The 17,127-nt window shown below is 48.9% G+C and overlaps 1 protein-coding gene across 1 annotated transcript in view; it reads right to left on the bottom strand.

Moving 5' to 3' along the window:
- The window catches only part of MYH9 (myosin heavy chain 9), an 86,755-nt gene that overhangs the window by 46,482 nt on the left and 23,146 nt on the right, over positions 1–17,127 (bottom strand). The window contains exons 2-3 of the mRNA XM_059681662.1: positions 8,370–8,721; positions 3,911–4,067 (exon numbers count right to left, since the gene is read on the bottom strand). Coding sequence (XP_059537645.1) covers positions 3,911–4,067; positions 8,370–8,702 — 490 coding nt within the window. The 5' untranslated portion in view covers positions 8,703–8,721. The remainder of the gene's footprint in view (positions 1–3,910; positions 4,068–8,369; positions 8,722–17,127) is intronic.

Here is a 17,127-nt window from a genome sequence, read left to right as displayed (position 1 = left end):
CTTTCTATCTCTTATCTCCATGGCCTAATGCAGGACACCATATGCTGCCATGCCCCATCCCGTGCCCATGGGAGATAGCACTCATCTATCCCAGCATTCCTTGGCATTGAATCTTAGCTCCTTGCCAACACAGGGCTGGGCAAACCACTGCCCATTGATGGGAGCTGACACTCGGAATAAAACCAATCGCAAAGCTTATTAGTCCAATGGTTCTCCAGAAGAACATTTGGTAGCAACATCTGGGACACTGTGGTTGTCACAACTGGAAAGGGAGTGTGGTACTGGCATATAGTGGGTAGAGCCAAGATGGTGCTAAACAGCCTACAATGTACAGGACAAGTATCCCACCCCCAAAAGAGAAGTATCTGATCCCAAATGACAAGTGTGCCATGTCTCAGAAATCCTGACTTAGGTAGGGTAGCCATATAATTTATCATCTAAACCGACATGTTTCTGAGAGTGAAAGGGAGCGATATATTAATACTAACTCCAGGACAACAAGCACAAATCAGGGCCTACAGGCAAACCAGAGTATGTAAGAGATGAAAGACAGAGGGAGGTCCCTTCGAAGGGTCAAACAGCTAATCTCATAAAAGTCCCCAAGCAAAGCCACCAACTACCCTATTTGCCAGAATAAATGCTAGTATGTCATAAGCCACAATCAGCCGAGAGGAACTCTTTTTTGACTTCTTGTGTAAAGAAAGAGCAGAAGAGGAACTGTCAAGCCGTGCCTTTTAAGATGTGAGTGGCAGAGAACAAACCTGTCCCCCCCAAAGCCGGGGGGCGGCATGTGCTAAGACGTGCTCTCCCAAAGAGAGGAGCTCATTCTAACAGCCTGCTGACCCTGCCGCTCCCTGCTGACACCCGACTGAAGGTGAGAACCCTATTCTCAGGAAGTTTCTTTACTAATGAACCTTCTTGTCATAACAGGGGCAACTGCTGTTAGTTAACTTCCTCCTTGCCCCAAGACAAGAGACCTATTGCTAATTTCTTTGCAGGTCAACTGTGAACAGTAAGAGGAACTTGGAAATGTCCTCAGTCAGTCAACATGGGAGCTTAAGAACTACAGCAAGTCCAAGATTAACCTGAAGGTGAGTGAAAACCTCTCGGGTTGAGGGTTAGAGAGCATGTGGACCCATCACGGGTACACACCACTAAAAAGAAACACCGGGGCCTCCGTTCCCCGTGCCGGCAAATGCATTTCCTCTCCCGGGTCTCCACAAGATGAGGAGTACTTTCTATCAGCCACTGGCCCTCATAATTTGGGGCAGTTCCTCGGTTCCTATCAAGGCCATTCCCATTATGGCCAAGCTTCCTGTCGGCACAAAGGAAACCTCCAGCCCCCTGCATAGTCTCTTTGTTTTTTAGAATTATCTCCAGCTTGTGGAGCTGACTTTTGCCCCTCCATTTTGTTGTTGCTGTTGAACAAATAAACCATGAACAAATCTTTTTGGGAAGCAATTCCACAGGTTGTCGGGAAGTCCAGTCCTAAGAATGCCAACTCCTGGTGCCTTGCTCTGCATCGTTACATTATTCTTGTCATAACAGCCGGTCTAAAAAGGAAGAAAGCCCACTCGCTAGGACACGGTTCAAGTCCAGCATCCAAGTGTGGGAGCGTCCTGATTCGGTAGCACAGAGCTCAAGAAGACCCCAGGATGCAATTCTTGCACTTGGCCGATTAAAAGAGCCAGGAGAAAACTGACTCATAACCTCCAGAGACAGGACAGGACTCAGCTCTTCAGGAATCTCACAGGCTTTCTCCCACCAGACTGCCGTAGTTAGTTAGCACTTGGAAACAGACATACTACCTTAAAGCTAAAGGGTTGCTTACTTGAAGAATTTTGATAGACGTGAACATAAGCCAAAGGCTAGGCCAAACTTGTTCATCATCCATAATTCATCAAGCCTGGCAATGAAACACCCTCCCCACAGCACTATGGTGTAATACAGACAAGACCCACATGCTGCCATTTTAAACCACTAAACCAGAGACAAAGTTGTTATCATAACAAAATTCATTACTATCACTGCCTAGATTGATTACAAAGTTTAAAGAAATAAAGGATGCACATGTAATAGGACATGAAAAACCACTATCAGTATAAGATATGAGAAAAATATATGTAAGATATGAGGATATAGCCTTCCTGAAGGCTGGGCTTGACTCCAAATTACAGTAAATGCACCATATGCCAGGTGCCCGGCTAAGCTCTGAGAATCAAAAGGCAAGGTGAGTCCTACCCATGTCTAGGAGAGAAAAACAAATATGTAAACATCTAATTCAAATAAAGTATGACCAGGGCTCTTAGGCAAGTCTGGCCCAGATAGCCTCCCTGAAGGGCAGTAATGCTTCAGCCGTGTCTTTAACAAAAGAACAGGGACTTGCCGGGCATTGGGGGCACAGGGAACAGGTAAGGCGGCTTGATAACAGGAGTTCCAGGTAGCTGGGAAGCTGGAGGTGGGCAGGAGGCCAATCACAGAGGGCACTGTGTGCTGCTGGAGGGTTTGAGTAGAATCCTGGGGCAATGAGGAGTCTTTTCCAGATTTTTCAAGATTTCTAGTTGAGATTTGATCAGATTTGCATTTTAGGAAGATGACCCTCTGGTAGAAACACAAGAAACAGGGCTCTATTGAGACTGAAGGTGAAGAAGCCATTGAAATCATGCAGACAAAAAATTGTGAGGGTCTGAACTAAGGCCAGGACCATGTGTATAAGAGGTCGAAACATGACAAGAGATAAAATCTACAGAAAGTGCGAATGACTTGGAAAAGAGGTGAGAAAGAGCCAGGTTCCAGGCTTGGATGAATGGCTGAATGGAGAAATGGCAGCAGGGAGCACATGGGGATCAGATGATAGGGCCAGTCCTCAGCCAGAAAGTGATGGAGAATCTATTTGAGTGAATGCGGCCATCACCCAGAGGAATACGTGGAGGGAGTGAGCGGACAAGACCTTGAGGAGCATCAATGTTTGAGGAAGGGGGAGTAACAGGAAAGAACCACACAGATGGGGAGGGCAAAGATAAGGGGAACCAGAGAGAGGGTCACAGGAAGGAAGGCTTTCGAAAGGGAGTGGTCAAGATTGTCCAATGCTGGGGAGAGGGTAAGTAAAATAAGAACTCATGAGTACAATAGATTTCCCAACATGAAGTGAGGGTGACCTTTGTGGGACAGTCTTGAGAAGTGGTGGGGCCAGACATCACAGATACTTCCTCTAAACAACGCCGCTGTGGACCTGGCCGAGTGGCTCATTTGGTTTTGAGCATCATCCCCACACACCAAAAGGTTGAGGGTTCAATTCCCAGTCAGGGCACATACACAGGCTGTATGTTCAATCCCTGGTGGGAAGTGTATAGGAGGCAGCCAATTGATGTTCCACTCTCACATAGATGTTTCTCTCTCTCCCTCCTCTCCCTCCTCCTCTCTCTCTAAATATGTATCAGGTGAGAATTGGGGGGAAATAAAAAAACAACTCCACTGTGATGGGACAGAGAGAGTAGAGAAAAGCTAGAGTGGGGTTCAGAATTCAGAAGAGCCCTTGTGTCTGTTTGGTTTTTTAAATGGGAAAAACTGAAGCATGTTTCCACACTGTGAGGAAATGAGAAAGAGGTGAAAAACAAGGAAAGGCAGTAACTGGTAGAAGAAGGGGTCCAGAAGTGAGAGGACTGATGCAGGAGCTTTTGACAAGAATGAGAAGCCGGGAAAAGCTTCTAGGACTTTCTATCAACATATAAACATGTCCTTTGATAGCCAATGGTCTTGACTCTCACACAATGGCTTACAGACCTCCACAACACACAGCCCCATCACCACTGATCCAGCCACTAGATCACCGTCACTAGTGAGTGAGCACCTGCAAAGGTGTCAACAAGGCTGCAGGGGAAGACAGCCCCTGGGAGGCCGGGGCACTCACCTTGCATCATACTCCTGTAGGCGGAGTCTGTGATGGCGTAGATGTGAGGGGGCATCTCGTGCCTCTTCTTGCCTTTATACATCTCCACAATCTCTTCAGAGTAGATGGGCAGGTTCTTATAAGGATTGATGACCACACAGAACAGGCCTGAATAGGTCTAAAGAAAAGAGCAGCAAATAGGAATGGGTTAGGAAGTCTTCTCAGTGGTGCGCAAACTTGTGGCAAAGACCTGCTGCCTCCGAGGCCGCCATGGTGACCTGAGTGACAGCACTCCCTGGGCCCCTTGCTCTCTGGGCTCAGCAGACCTGCTGCACATGTGGGCACACCAGCACCACCTGCTCTTTCGGTGAGGGTCCTCCCTCAGTGGCATGACTGCTGCAGGCTTTGCACATCCATGAGTGTGTGCATCAGAAAATAACTGTGGCAAGTTTCACAGAGAGCAGAAATCCAGTTACAAAACTCATGTCCAAGGACAAAAAGAGATGTGTTTGTCGTTGTGAGATGCACAAAGAGAAAAGCATTCAGCTGTAGCAAGCAAACTGTGTAGAAACACAAATTATTCTACCCTGAAGGCCTCTCAGAGATAGTTAAGCCTAAACTTTCCTAGCACTGGGAAGAACTCACTATGTTCCTCAACCAACTAGATCTTTTCTGGCTAGTAGATCACGGACAGATACTTCCCTCCCTGGAAACTTCTGGAGACATTCACATGGAAACCTCTCAAAAACCTAGACCACTTTCATGTCGCCTGTGAGCGTTCTCCAAGACCCTGGTCTTCTGTTAAAGGGAATCCAATTAGTCAATAGCCTTAATGTGAGGCACCCAAAAATACACTCAGTGCTCTAAGTCTGACTTGACCAGGTTAAAATTAGGCCCTGGAGTCATGTGTCCTGAGTTCAAGTCCCAACAAGGGCAAGTTTCTTAACTTCTCTCTCCCTCCATGTCTCAATCTGTAAAATGGGGATGGAAGAAGGTGGGTGAAGCAAGGCCTAGATGCCATGATTCACACACACCTGCAGTACTAGGTAGTTAATGACAGAGCTGGGAGCGGACCCAGTCTCACACCCTCCAGTGGGGACCTCCTTGGTCACAGAAGCCAGTTTTCTGAGCTCCTCACGTCTCTATGTTGTTCTCATTACAAGCGGCCTCCACCCTCACTGTCCACAGTTTTGCTCCTTGATCCAACAGCAGCCAACGTCTGAGGTTTGCACTATGGGTCAACCCAACCCCTTGCTATGGGTTAACCCAAGCCCTTGCAGCCCTACCTCTCTAATCCCACCAAAACTGAAGCTGGATCTTGTGGCTGAACCCACAGACAGGGTCCACCCAGGAACCAGTCATGAGGACAATGGCTCTACCCAGCGTTGGCGAAAGGCTACAGCACTCGGATGCTCCAAGCAGAAGTTAGACTGAAAGCAGAACTCCAGAGGGACCCACTAACCATACACTGTTCTGCATGCAGAAGAGCAGCTGAGTTTGGAGATGAATAAGTGGGTCTGCCTGCCTCTTCTGTCTGGAGGGCACACAGAGCCCTCTCTTGGGATAATCAGTCCATTTGTTTTCTCTCCAACTACTCCTGTCACTAGGGACCAGGAAAGCTCTGAAGCAAAGAGGTCTGAATGTGGTGCTGGCAACCTGAGGGTTGGGTATTATGGGAAGACAGGAGTGCAGCCGGGACTCCTGTTTCCCCTCCCTGTGACTAGTGGGTGGGGATGAGATAGAGGCCAGAGAGCAGCAAGGTCATCCCAGAAGCTCAGAAACAATTGAGCTTTGTTCCTGGGTTTGAGAAAACCCACACTCTAGGAAATCCAGCCCGATGAAAGTGAAGGACACATGGCCACACATTTAGGGCGTGCCACGGAGCCAGATGTTTGGGAACAGCTGATGGTGACAGCAGAAGGGCTAGGGGTTACTAGGACAAGTCTTTCTGACAGCTGGGTGGGCAGATGGTCCTATGGAGAGTTCTATGGGGCCTCAAAGTTCTCTGGGCTAATCCCACGAAATCAGTGGGTTTGATCAAACTGAGCCCAGGGGAATGAATGCAGCAGCTCAGGTGGGAGGAAGGAGACTCGGCTGCAAGCCACTCTCTCTGGATGCTCGTGGAGGCGCAGACACTGAGCAAAGTGGCTTTGCTCCCACACGGGCCACGCCAGGAAGCTGCTCCATTCACGGGCCACAGAGGCTCTTTGTGCCTGACCGCCCCCTATCCCAGAGCCTCACCCCCCGAAGAAACAGACAGAGCAGCTGTGGTGCAGAATTAGCCACACCGCCCACAAGGCCAGGCAAACATGCTGCACAAAGGCTCCCGGTGTTGCAATTTGGAATGTTGTGTGCAGAGAGGTGGACTGTGAATCGGGGGGAAGGGGTGGCCACCCCCACCCAGGCAGCCCCACCAAGTGGCTTTGATCTCGCCACAGTTCTGCACCTGCTGGGATCTTCATTAGGGCAACTGCAGCGACAATCAACTTCCTTTCTGGTGACAACACTTAGGAGGAGGAGGCTGGTCTGAGGCAAGAGGAACTGCACACGAGAGGTGACAGCAAAGGAACAAAAATGAGAATTTGTGCCTCCAGCCAGAGAGTTCTAGAGAAAAAGCTCAGGTCCTACCCACCATGCCCGCCTACTGAGTAAACCCACACTTTAGAGGAAAGATGAGGCAACTAACATTGACTGCACTTTAATAACTAACATTGACTGCACTTTACAAGTAACACCCCTAGTTGAAGCAGGGAAAGGCCATTCGCAGCCGGCTGGTATAGGCAACTGCATGCAGGCCTCTGGCTTGTTTCACACTCAGCAAATCGCTAACAGGACTCAAGATGAACAGTGACACCAGTAAAAGTCCAAGCGGAGGGAGACTTTAAGGTCCCTTTGGTTTTGCAGGTCACTAATTCTGAATTTCAGCAGTTAATATCACGAGGGGCAGGGGCTTTTCAACTTGGTCCAGACAATATTCTCACCAAGAAACAGAGAAATATCTGGGTGGAGAGTCAGGAAGCCGAAGTTCCAGTCTCAGCCCTGCCAATGCCTCGCTGTGTGACTCTGAGCTAGCCCCTTGCCCTTTCTGGGCCTTACCTCTTCCCACCTGTCATATAAGAAGGATGGGCTAAGCTGGCCTGTATAGAAAGACTTTTCCAGGTAGGCAGTTCTGTGTCTCCTCACTGACAGGTCCTTGACTAATCAAGCTCATCCCCACAGGGTGGTCATCAACAGCAAGAATGAGGACCTCATGACCACAGACCAGCTTTGCGATCAGCAAGGCAATGCAGTCCTGGCACACAGTCTAGCCCAGTCAGGGCTTCTGGGCAATCCAAAATGGCCCATGCACACTGCAGGGCACTCAGAAATACCAGGCGTGTGGGGTAAGGGTAGTGCCCTGGGGAAACGTGCGTTGAAGTCACCATGAAATTGTACAGAAAATGGCTGGCTCTTTGGAGTCTCTCACCCTCCCTGTAACAGGATGAGCCCAGTGTCTCCTCTATGATACACATGATCATGGGCAAACCGCTCAGGCAGAGACTGTTTTCCCAACTATAAAATGAGAAGCTTGTAATGATCTAAATGTTTTCTTCCTCCAACTAAAAAAAATGTTGAGAACTGTTTTATTCAGCTCCAAGGCCAAAAAGGCCAAGGTGAATACAACAGCATAATTAAATAAAGAGCTATTTTAGGAATAATAAGAACCAGATATTTCTTCCCTACTGGAGACAAAACCAGAAGGAAATATCTTTAAACTGAACAGAAAAAATTGGGATAGATCTGAGAAAGAACTCTGTGACCCTAGGGCCAAAGGAGCTTGGAGCATGTTACCAAGGGAATGAGTAAATGCTCATCTCTTGACGTTTTCTACAGGGGTGATGAGCTGCCGTTCTGCAAATGTAATCCTACTAGCTGGAGGAAAGAAAAAAGACCGCCCTGTCTTTTGCATGCTGTGGGCCTTTGTACATGCTGTTCTCTGCACTGTAAGCCTAGCATGGGACCAGCCTAAAGTGTTGGATGAACTAGGAATCCAAGCCTGCCTCTTGGTAGCTTGCCTCTCTGCTCAAAGCACACTCCTTAGGGAAGCAAGCCACACTGACAGATGTGAGGGGGGAGGCAGGAAGGGACCAGGTGGTGCAGGAGGAACAAGTGGGAAACCAGGGCACACATTCCCCTCCTTGAGAAGGAACTGATCACACTGGCCCTTCCTATCTCCACCAAGGCCAGTGCGTGAGCATACCTCACACATGTCACATCCTCCCTACACCGACCTAAGCCAGGCTTCCTGTTGTGGTTTTGGCTATGTAGAGGAGAGATAAAAGTCACGCTATGAGAACATTCCATTAGGATGTTCAGATACTGAAGTTCAAGGATGCTACCCCTGCATTCCTTCAAACCCCCTTCTCTCCCAGAGAGCCAGCGCCCAGGATCTTGGGGGGGGGGGGGGTTGAGCCCCCTGCCTCAGGGCCGGACAACTTACATAGATGAGCCCTGAGTAGTAACGCTCCTTGAGGTTGTGCAGCACCGAGGCTTCGTTGAGGCACGTGAGCTCCGCCATGTCCTCCACCTTGGAGAACTTGGGCGGGTTCATCTTCTGGATGTCATCCTTGTTCACCTTCACCTTCTTCCCGTTCTCCACCAGCTCCACAATGGCCTCATCGCCCACCTCTTCCTTGAGGCTGGCGGGCTCAAAGCCGCTCTTGTCAGAAGGCACCCATACCAGCTTCTTGGCAGCCCAGTCAGCCTGGGCCAAGGGGTTATTGATGAAGTTTTTATCCACATAGAGATACTTATCAGCAGCTTGCTGCGCCATGGTGACTTACAGCCAGGATCTGAGGGAGAAAAAAGGACAAACGTTAGATATAACTACATTAGCCACACAAGAATCGCTAACATGCACCTCTTATCTTTGCAAACTAGATAGCATTACAGTGCAGTAAAACTCTATATAACCTGGGTGCACAAATTGCCAAAATTTCCTTGCTTCTACTTTTGGGAGAAAGATGTACATCGCTGAGAAAACAAGGTAATATCAGGGATGCTGTAAGAAATTAATAGGAAGGTATATTCTAGGATCGATACACGATCAACTAATCTATAAACAACTATTATGCCACATGACGAGCACTAAGAGTCTCAAAGATAGATGCAGTTATAGTCACTCTGCCATGCCTATGAAGGCAGGAAAACGACCACACAATTTAAGAGAACTTCCAACAAAAACAGGTTCCTAATTAGCCAAAAAATGGGCAATTGACTACAATTACACACAGTGGAAATTTGCAGTTTTAAAAACTTTTTCTTATTTCACAGTCAACCAAAAGAAAATAAAACACCAATATGTTGCCAATACATTTTAATTCCATCTTGACAATAAAGCCCAAAGAAATGCGGCGAGAGGAAAAGAAGCCAGTGCTTCCCTTTCTGAGGCGCCAGTGTGCAAAGGCTACCCTCACAATTAAGGGCCAGAAGAACGAAAGCACATGTGCGTTTGCCTGTTTCGAAACTCATTTGCAAAATAAAGATGATGAAATAATAACCCCTTACACCTGTGTGGTTTTATTGTTCATAAAGCGCTTTCACCTATATTTTGCTATCTGGAAAGATCCTTGTCATAATAACCCTGTAAGATTGGTAAGGTACGTGTTATTATCCCATTTTACAGATGAGGAAACAAAAGCTCCTGGAGGTAAGGGCGTTGTGCAGAGTCACCCAGGAAGAACTCCAACTCCTGGTCCATGGCCTTTCCACAGTGGCAACCACAGAACTGCTTCCTATTCAAAGGTTCAGGCTCGGGTCAGCTCAGAGAACAGCTGCTCTGAGTGAACCAAAAGCAGGACTGAGAAACCCCGGTCAACAGAGCCAGCCATGCCACCGGAGGAACCGCCCAGAAGCCCACTGCCTGCTCAAACACAGGCAGGCTTTTCCCTGCGAGATCAAGGTCCCCAGCCCAGGCACAGGAAGCCAGAAGGACCCCAGATCCAAACACAGAGCCACACAGGCTTTCATGCTTCCAGATTCCAAAAGGGACTTGGATGCCAAGGAAGCTGGAGGGTTGGGAGGGAGAAAACAAAAGGAAAAGTCTGGGCTGCCCAGGCCTTCTTATCTGGGCTCATTAAATGGTTTCCAGATCAAGGCTAAAGGGCTCCCTTGGACTCACTCCAGGAGGGGCTGTTTTCCAGGAAATCTGCTGGTTCCCCCCAACAGGCAAGTCCAGGGAGCAGAGCCTGGCAGCCTCCCCAGCTCCCCCAGCTGGTGGCTTGGTTTACATTCTCAGCACAAGCAAACCCTGGAAGCCCCTCTCTGGGGACCAGGGCGCCATCCACCTGCAAGGACCACCCCCCAAGAGAAGGCAGGGCCCAGGGTTAGGCAGCAGCAAACAAGGCATGAGCAGAACAGCTATAAACCACCTGGCCAGCCCTAATCTTCCCTGTGGGTCTGGGGTCTAGGAAGGTGGCAGCTTACTTCCAGCTGTCCTTGCTTCCACACTGGCCAGTCCATTCGAGCAATCGAAGGCTTCTCTCCGCCAGCATAAATACCAGCTGTCATCTGCCTGTCCGCTGTTTATCTGACCACTGGCCAGTTGGCCTCTCCAAAGTCTCAGGATCCCGGCTCCCCAAACCAGTCTCCCCATTGTGTCACTGCCCTGCTCAGGAACTTGCAATGACTGCCAAGCACAGGGTCTCACAGGCTGCTGGCTCACAATCTTTTTGCAAACTGCAAACCCATAAAAGGTAAGACAATCTCCCATCAAAATGCAAAAGGGAATCACCTGAACTTTGTCCCCTCCTAAATCCTAAATCTGCTGCTGGTTAGGAGTTCACTGACCCAGCCCCGTGAAACCTGAGGATACACTACACCCTTTACAAGATCCCTCCAAGAGAAGGAAGGAAAGGGACCGTCATTAAGTATGTATATATACCAACATAAGTTGTTTATTTCCAACCTCACTTAACCATCAAGCATCAAAAAAGAGCTTTTATTACCCCCAATTTATAAATAAGGAAACAGGCTCAGAGACAGCAAGTCGTTTGTCCAGTCTCCCAGCCGTCATGACGCAGGATCCTAACCCAGAACTTCCTGGCCCCCAGGCCTGGGCTCTTCCCGGCACACTTGTGCCTGGGGTCTCACGAAACAAAAAGTCGGGCTGGCACTGAAGCTGGGCTGAAACTGTTGATAAGCTGAGTGGGACATGGGGAACGCAGAGGTAGGCATTCCACAGCATTCAACAAATATTTACTGAGCAAGCGGGCAGAGAGGCTGAGAATGAGCCTTCCTGGTGTGGACCATGTGGCCTGTCAAAAAGCAGAACACAGTCCTGGCTGGTGTGCTTGGTGGTTGAAGCATCGACAAACACACTGAAGGGTCATGGTTCAATTCCCAGTCAAGGGCTCTGTACCTGGTTGCAGGTTCGATCCCCAGCCTGGTTGGGGCTTGTGCAGGAGGCAACCAATCTCTTTCCCCTCCCCGCCTTCCCTTCAACTGGCTCTAAAAAGCAATGGGAAAAATATCCTCCAGGATTTTTAAAAAGAAAAGAAAAAAAAAGAAAAAAGCAGAGCACATTAAAACTCAATATTCTCACTCCCCTGGCCTGTGAGCTGCTCCAAGCAGCCTATCATTGATGGCTAAATGACTCTGGTCCTCATCAAACTCAATTTCACCCCAGCAACACCACCCCTGGTGGGACCAACAGCCAAGAACCTATCTGGAGGCCTGGCATCACAGCAGCAGCTGGGCTCCCTTCAGGCTGCAGGCCTGGGCACTCGGCCTACCCTAGAAATCGGGTAGACTGCCCGGCCCTTTCATTGGTGGGTCTGTGCTGGAGGGCCATAATGCGCAGGTGACAGGGAAAAATCCATCCAACCCACCGCCCTCGGCTGGTCGTTCGACCCGACCTTCAGGCCTCAGATGGAGGGAAGGGGCAGTTACAGGCCAGCCCTGTCCACCTCCAATACCTATCGGAGACCTGGGGCCAAGCCACAGTTCCTGTAACAGAGGGAGACCCACTGCGTTCCCTCAGAGCTGGACCAACACAGAGGGCCGTGGTGCCAAGACACCCACAGATGGTGGGCTTGAGGAGTGCCCACTCGCCTCAGTGCCTCTCTCTGGGCAGAACTTTTCATTAAACACGGCTGGGCCCTGCTGAGCCAGGCCAAGGACAGAGCTATCTGGTTTCAGCAATTCTGCTGGAATGACGCGGGGGAGCAGTAGTGCCAAGATCAATACACGGGCTGGATTGATGGGGAGGACCACAGAGGTCACGATAAACAGTGGGGTTGCAGTTAAAGCCCTCCCACCCAGCCCGGACAGGAACATCACATTCAAGCATTCGGAGGCCACAGGGCTGCCGCTGAGCGCCACCTGTGTACGGTAAAGAGGCTCCCAGGCCCAGGGCTGCTGAGTCTGTGTGCCCAGTGGGGAAGCCGGGGATGCGGACAGGTTACCACGCACCTACCTCTAAGGATGCAGGTGGAGTAAGCCACCACCGTCAAGAAGTGTCAGAAATGAAATGAGGGGCACTAGAGAAAGGGTACCAAGGAGGCAGTCTACTGGATGCAGCAGCCAGCATGCCTGCCCCATCCTGGGACCCTGCTAAATAGTCACTTTGAAATTAAAAAAACAAACAAACTGAATGTAATGTAAAGGTTTTCAAAATAAAGAAAAATATCTCCCTAAATTCCTGACCCTCTACTCCCAAAAAATCAGTTTTCTCCTCTCTCTCTCTCTCTCTCTCTCTCTCTCTCTCTCTCTCTCTCTCTCTCTCTCTTTAAAAATATATTTTATCGATTTTTTACAGAGAGGAAGGGAGAGGAATAGAGAGCTAGAAACATCGATGAGAAACATCGATCAGCTGCCTCCTGCGCACCTCCTACTGGGGATGTGCCCGCAGCCAAGGTACATGCCCTTGACCAGAATCGAACCCAGGACCTTTCAGTCTGCAGGCTGACGCTCTATCCACTGAGCCAAACTGGTTAGGGCTCTCTCTCTTTTTAATATATCAGTTTTCTCTCTTTTATTTTATTTTATTTTTTTTAATATATTTTTATTGATTTTTTACAGAGAGGAAGGGAGAGAGAGAGAGAGCTAGAAACATCGATGAGAGAGAAATATCGATCAGCTGCCTCCTGCGCACCTCCTACTAGGGATGTGCCTGCAACCCAGGTACATGCCCTTGACAGGAATCGAACCTGGGACCTTTCAGTCTGCAGGCCGACGCTCTATCCACTGAGCCAAACCGGTTTCGGCTCTCTTTTATTTTTTAATGGTCCTTTCTAGTCCTGGGTCACAGGAACACTTGATTTTTAACTACCTTAGGCAAAGAGAGAAGTTCACATTTGGTATTTTCCCTACTTCCTGTGACCATTTCCCCTGAGGGCCATAGTTTGCTTGTTGACCATTTTTACCAAAATGCTTCATTTTACAGGTGATGGTGCAGAGGCTCCGAGAGGGAACTACCTCCATTCAGTCACAGAGCTGGGGGAGCCAAGACTCAAACCCAGGACTCCTAACTCCAAGGCCACTTTTAATGGCTACATAATATTCCAAAGTGATTTTTAATAACTCTCTACCTACTAGATTTTTTCCTCTTATATAGTGGACCATCTTGAGATAAATTGCCAGAATTACTGGATCAAAATAATCTGGACATTTTTATGGCCCTGAGATGTGTTATCAAAATGTTTGTCAAAGGGGTTGATGAGCACAGCCTCTGGAGCAGCAGCCACACCAGCACTTAGAAAACTGTCTGCAGGAAAGACCTTGCTGGCTCAGATTAGGGGCCCTCAGGAAGCCCTGGGAACGGGGCGGGGGGTGGGGGGGCTTGGCCAGCCAGCAAGGAGTTAAGGAGAAAGAAGGCCACTCTTTCCCACTGCAGATCAGATCAGGCTGAGGCAGGCCCTTCCAGGCCCTTCCCATGTGGCTTCCTGTGGGTGCCAGTCCAACTCCAAGAAACCCAAGTAGTTGCCTTTTTAGGCCATAATCGAGAGGACACACCAGAGGCTAAATTAGGACGCTCAGGAAATGATGAAACTGAAAGTAAATAGGTTAACCAAAAACCTCTGCTTTCAACCCAAAATGTAATTCCTCGATTATTTGCCTTCTCCCCTTCTCCACTGCCATCCTCCCACCCCGCACCCCGCAAAACATCTACTTGGACCTTTTACTCCTTCCTGTTTTCCAAAGAATCCCCCCCTCCCTCCCTCCCTCCCTCCCTCGGGTTCTCTTTTTACTTACTTGTGTGCTTGTCTGGAAAAGAAACCACTAGCCCCTTAAAGACAGAATTCATTCTGCTAGGACAAATCGTTGGTGCAAAGACTGAGCGTTTCCATTCCTAGACAACTAGGATTATGTAAAGCCTTCCGTGGGCCAATTCTAGGCGTGGGGCTTTGAAGGCAGCCCACCTCATCAAAGATACCAAGCACGGAGGGCCTGCTAATAAGCTCTCTGTTTTCTCACTCAAGGCCGGCAATCATTTTATAAGGTATATATTGTCATATTCATTTTACAGGTGAGGGAAATGAGGCTCAGACAGGTCCCAGAACCCAGGTTCACACTCAGGCCCATTCGGCTTCAATGCTCTGCTCAGTTTCCACTCAGGTTCCACTGAGAACCCCTGGTTAAGCAAACCAGTAAAACAGACATTAATATGCCAATTTAAAGCTGCAAACCCCATATTCTCTTTGTGCTGGTTTGTACAAGAGACTTCTCCCACTTCTAAATCGCTAAGCAAGATGTAAGAAGATGTGGGACATGGCCTTGGGCGAGCCATTTAGGTTCTCTGAACCAAGGTTCCAGACCAGAGACCCAAGCTTCGCCCCAGACCCTGGAGCCCTTTTCCAGCATAATCAATGATGGACGCGAACAGCTCCTCTGATTGTTTTTCATCCTACCCCCATCCCAGGGAGCACAGGTGGATATGCCCCTTCTCTTTCTCCTTACAGCCATTGCTTTTTTAAATTAATTTCAGAGAGGAAGGGAGAGGGAGAAAGAGGAAACATCAATGATGAGAATCATTGATCAGATGCTTCCTGCACGCCCCCTATTAGAGATCGAGTCCGAAAGAAACTCGGGCATGTGCCTTGACCGGAAATCGAACCATGACCTCCTGGTTCATAGGTCCGTGCTTAACCACAAGGGCCAGGCCAGCCATTGCTTTTGAGTTAAATAAACTATTAAGGAAGGTTCTATGAAAGCAGCTACTGAAATAATAAAGAAAATTTCAAGCCCATTAGATTTACTCAGTCAACCAAATCATACTGAGGATCTATGTGCAAAAATATTGTGACAAAGGTATAAAGGACACTCAAGGACTTTACCATGTACTGGATGACACATATTGCTGAAGTGCCAATCTGGGGCTTTATTTAGAGTGGACAGAGCAAGCTCCTGGGTTTTCTGTCCTGTTAACTGCTGCACAACAAGCATGGTGGGCGCCCAATAGATAGATGCCACCTGGATTAAGAAGTACTTGCTTGTGACCTTGGGCACATGCCACCTCTCTGGCGCACTGTAAATGCAGATAACATTTCGTGTCACCCTCTCTAGCTCACAAGGCTGTTAGTTCAACACTGAACATAGGTGTCAATGAGACAGGACACTTGTCTTTGTGTAACAGTCACTGCAGAGGGGAGACCGTGTAAACAACCAGCTCTACACCACAGGACTCTGCAGGAAGACAGGAGCGAGCAGCTTGCTGTGGAAACAGAGAGAAAGGGGTAATTGAATGGAAAACGTGGAAGCTCGAGGGAGAGTTCATGGAGATGACATTGAAGCTGGATCCTGGAAGATGGATGGAACATTGATGTGAGTGGGGAAACAGTAGAAAAGGATCCCAGGCCAAGGGAGAAGAAGGTGCTGCTTTTCACAAACCATAAAAGGACGTGATCAGGTAAGGCAGGGTTTCTCAACCTCAACACTGTGACCATTTCAGGCCAAGTAAGTCTTTGCTGTGAAGGACTGTCCTGTGCAGTGTAGGGTAATTAGCAGTACCTCTGGCCTGTACTCACTAATCAACATAGCACCCCATCCCCGGATATACCAACCAAAAGTGTCTCCAGACATTGCCGAAGGTGGTGATTCGGGAAGAGGGGCGGCAAAATCACCCCCAGTTGAGAACCACTAATGTAAAGGTTAGTATGAACAAATGTTGAACAGAAGCCAGACCTCAACTTTGTAAAGACTCTCCCAACAGTGAACTGCACAAGCCCAATCTCTTTAAAACAGAGAAGTCCTCCGAGTAAAATAATTCCCGGGGCCCAAACAATGACCATCCTGGACGACACCATCACCAAGGAGACTGTCCCTTGTAATACATGGAATTTAAGGGATCTGCCCAGAACCCACTACTGGACTAAAAAGTAAAGACTCCTAAATGCCCTATTTTTTAAAAAAGAATCAGGCAAAGAAGGCACATGTGCCTCCCCAGACAGGGCCTGAGTCTCCAGAACCTCTGACACAGTAGTTCAGACAGTGACTCATAAGCAGAGTTCATCAGCATCAAGAGGTCCAGGCGACTAATGGAAGACAGACAGGCAGCAGCCACACTGCGGGAGGGGGAGGGGTTGCTCTCATGCTGTATCAGCTCATCCCACCATCCTGGGAATGCCATCAAAGGCTATTTTTTAATGGTTTTGGCAAAACAGTGTTAATTCCAGGGATGATACCTAGATGAGTGTTTCCCACCCAGAACTTTCCTCCCAGACCTTGAGCACCAACCAGACGGGTGTCTCCATCCTGGAGGACCCACAAGCACCATCATACCTGAACTCCCCCCTACCCCCCTCTGCCCCAACCTGCACTGTCTTCTGGGTCTCCATCTCTAAGAAAGACTGGTCACCTGGTCACCCAAGACAGTCACTGTAACATCTCCCTGGAGGATGAGAAGTGCTCTGCCAACCCCACCGCTGGTGCCCAGCTCCAGTCCAGGCCCACAGGCCCTCCTTTCTAAGCTGCACAGCTGCCTCCTTACTGCCCTTCCCCTGAGGCTTCCCTGCCCTTCAAATCCACCCCCCTCGCTGCCTACAGGATGACTTGGCAGCTCCATTTCTATTCATGCTACTTCCTATTTTACTGATATCACCACCAGTTCAAAAACAGTTGAATGGCTTTACATCTCCAGGACAAAATCTAACCATCCTTGCATGGTGAGAAGGCCCTTGGTGACTCTGCCCATACATCTCCTCCAATGCTCCAGCCCTGCCTCTTCCTCTGCCCTTCTCTGCGGCTTAATCCATTCCTGC

This window comes from Myotis daubentonii, chromosome 2, assembly GCF_963259705.1.
Source record: "Myotis daubentonii chromosome 2, mMyoDau2.1, whole genome shotgun sequence".
NCBI lineage: Eukaryota > Metazoa > Chordata > Mammalia > Chiroptera > Vespertilionidae > Myotis > Myotis daubentonii.
Note: the sequence above shows the minus strand (reverse complement) of the source record. Positions and strands in the feature narration are given on the sequence as shown.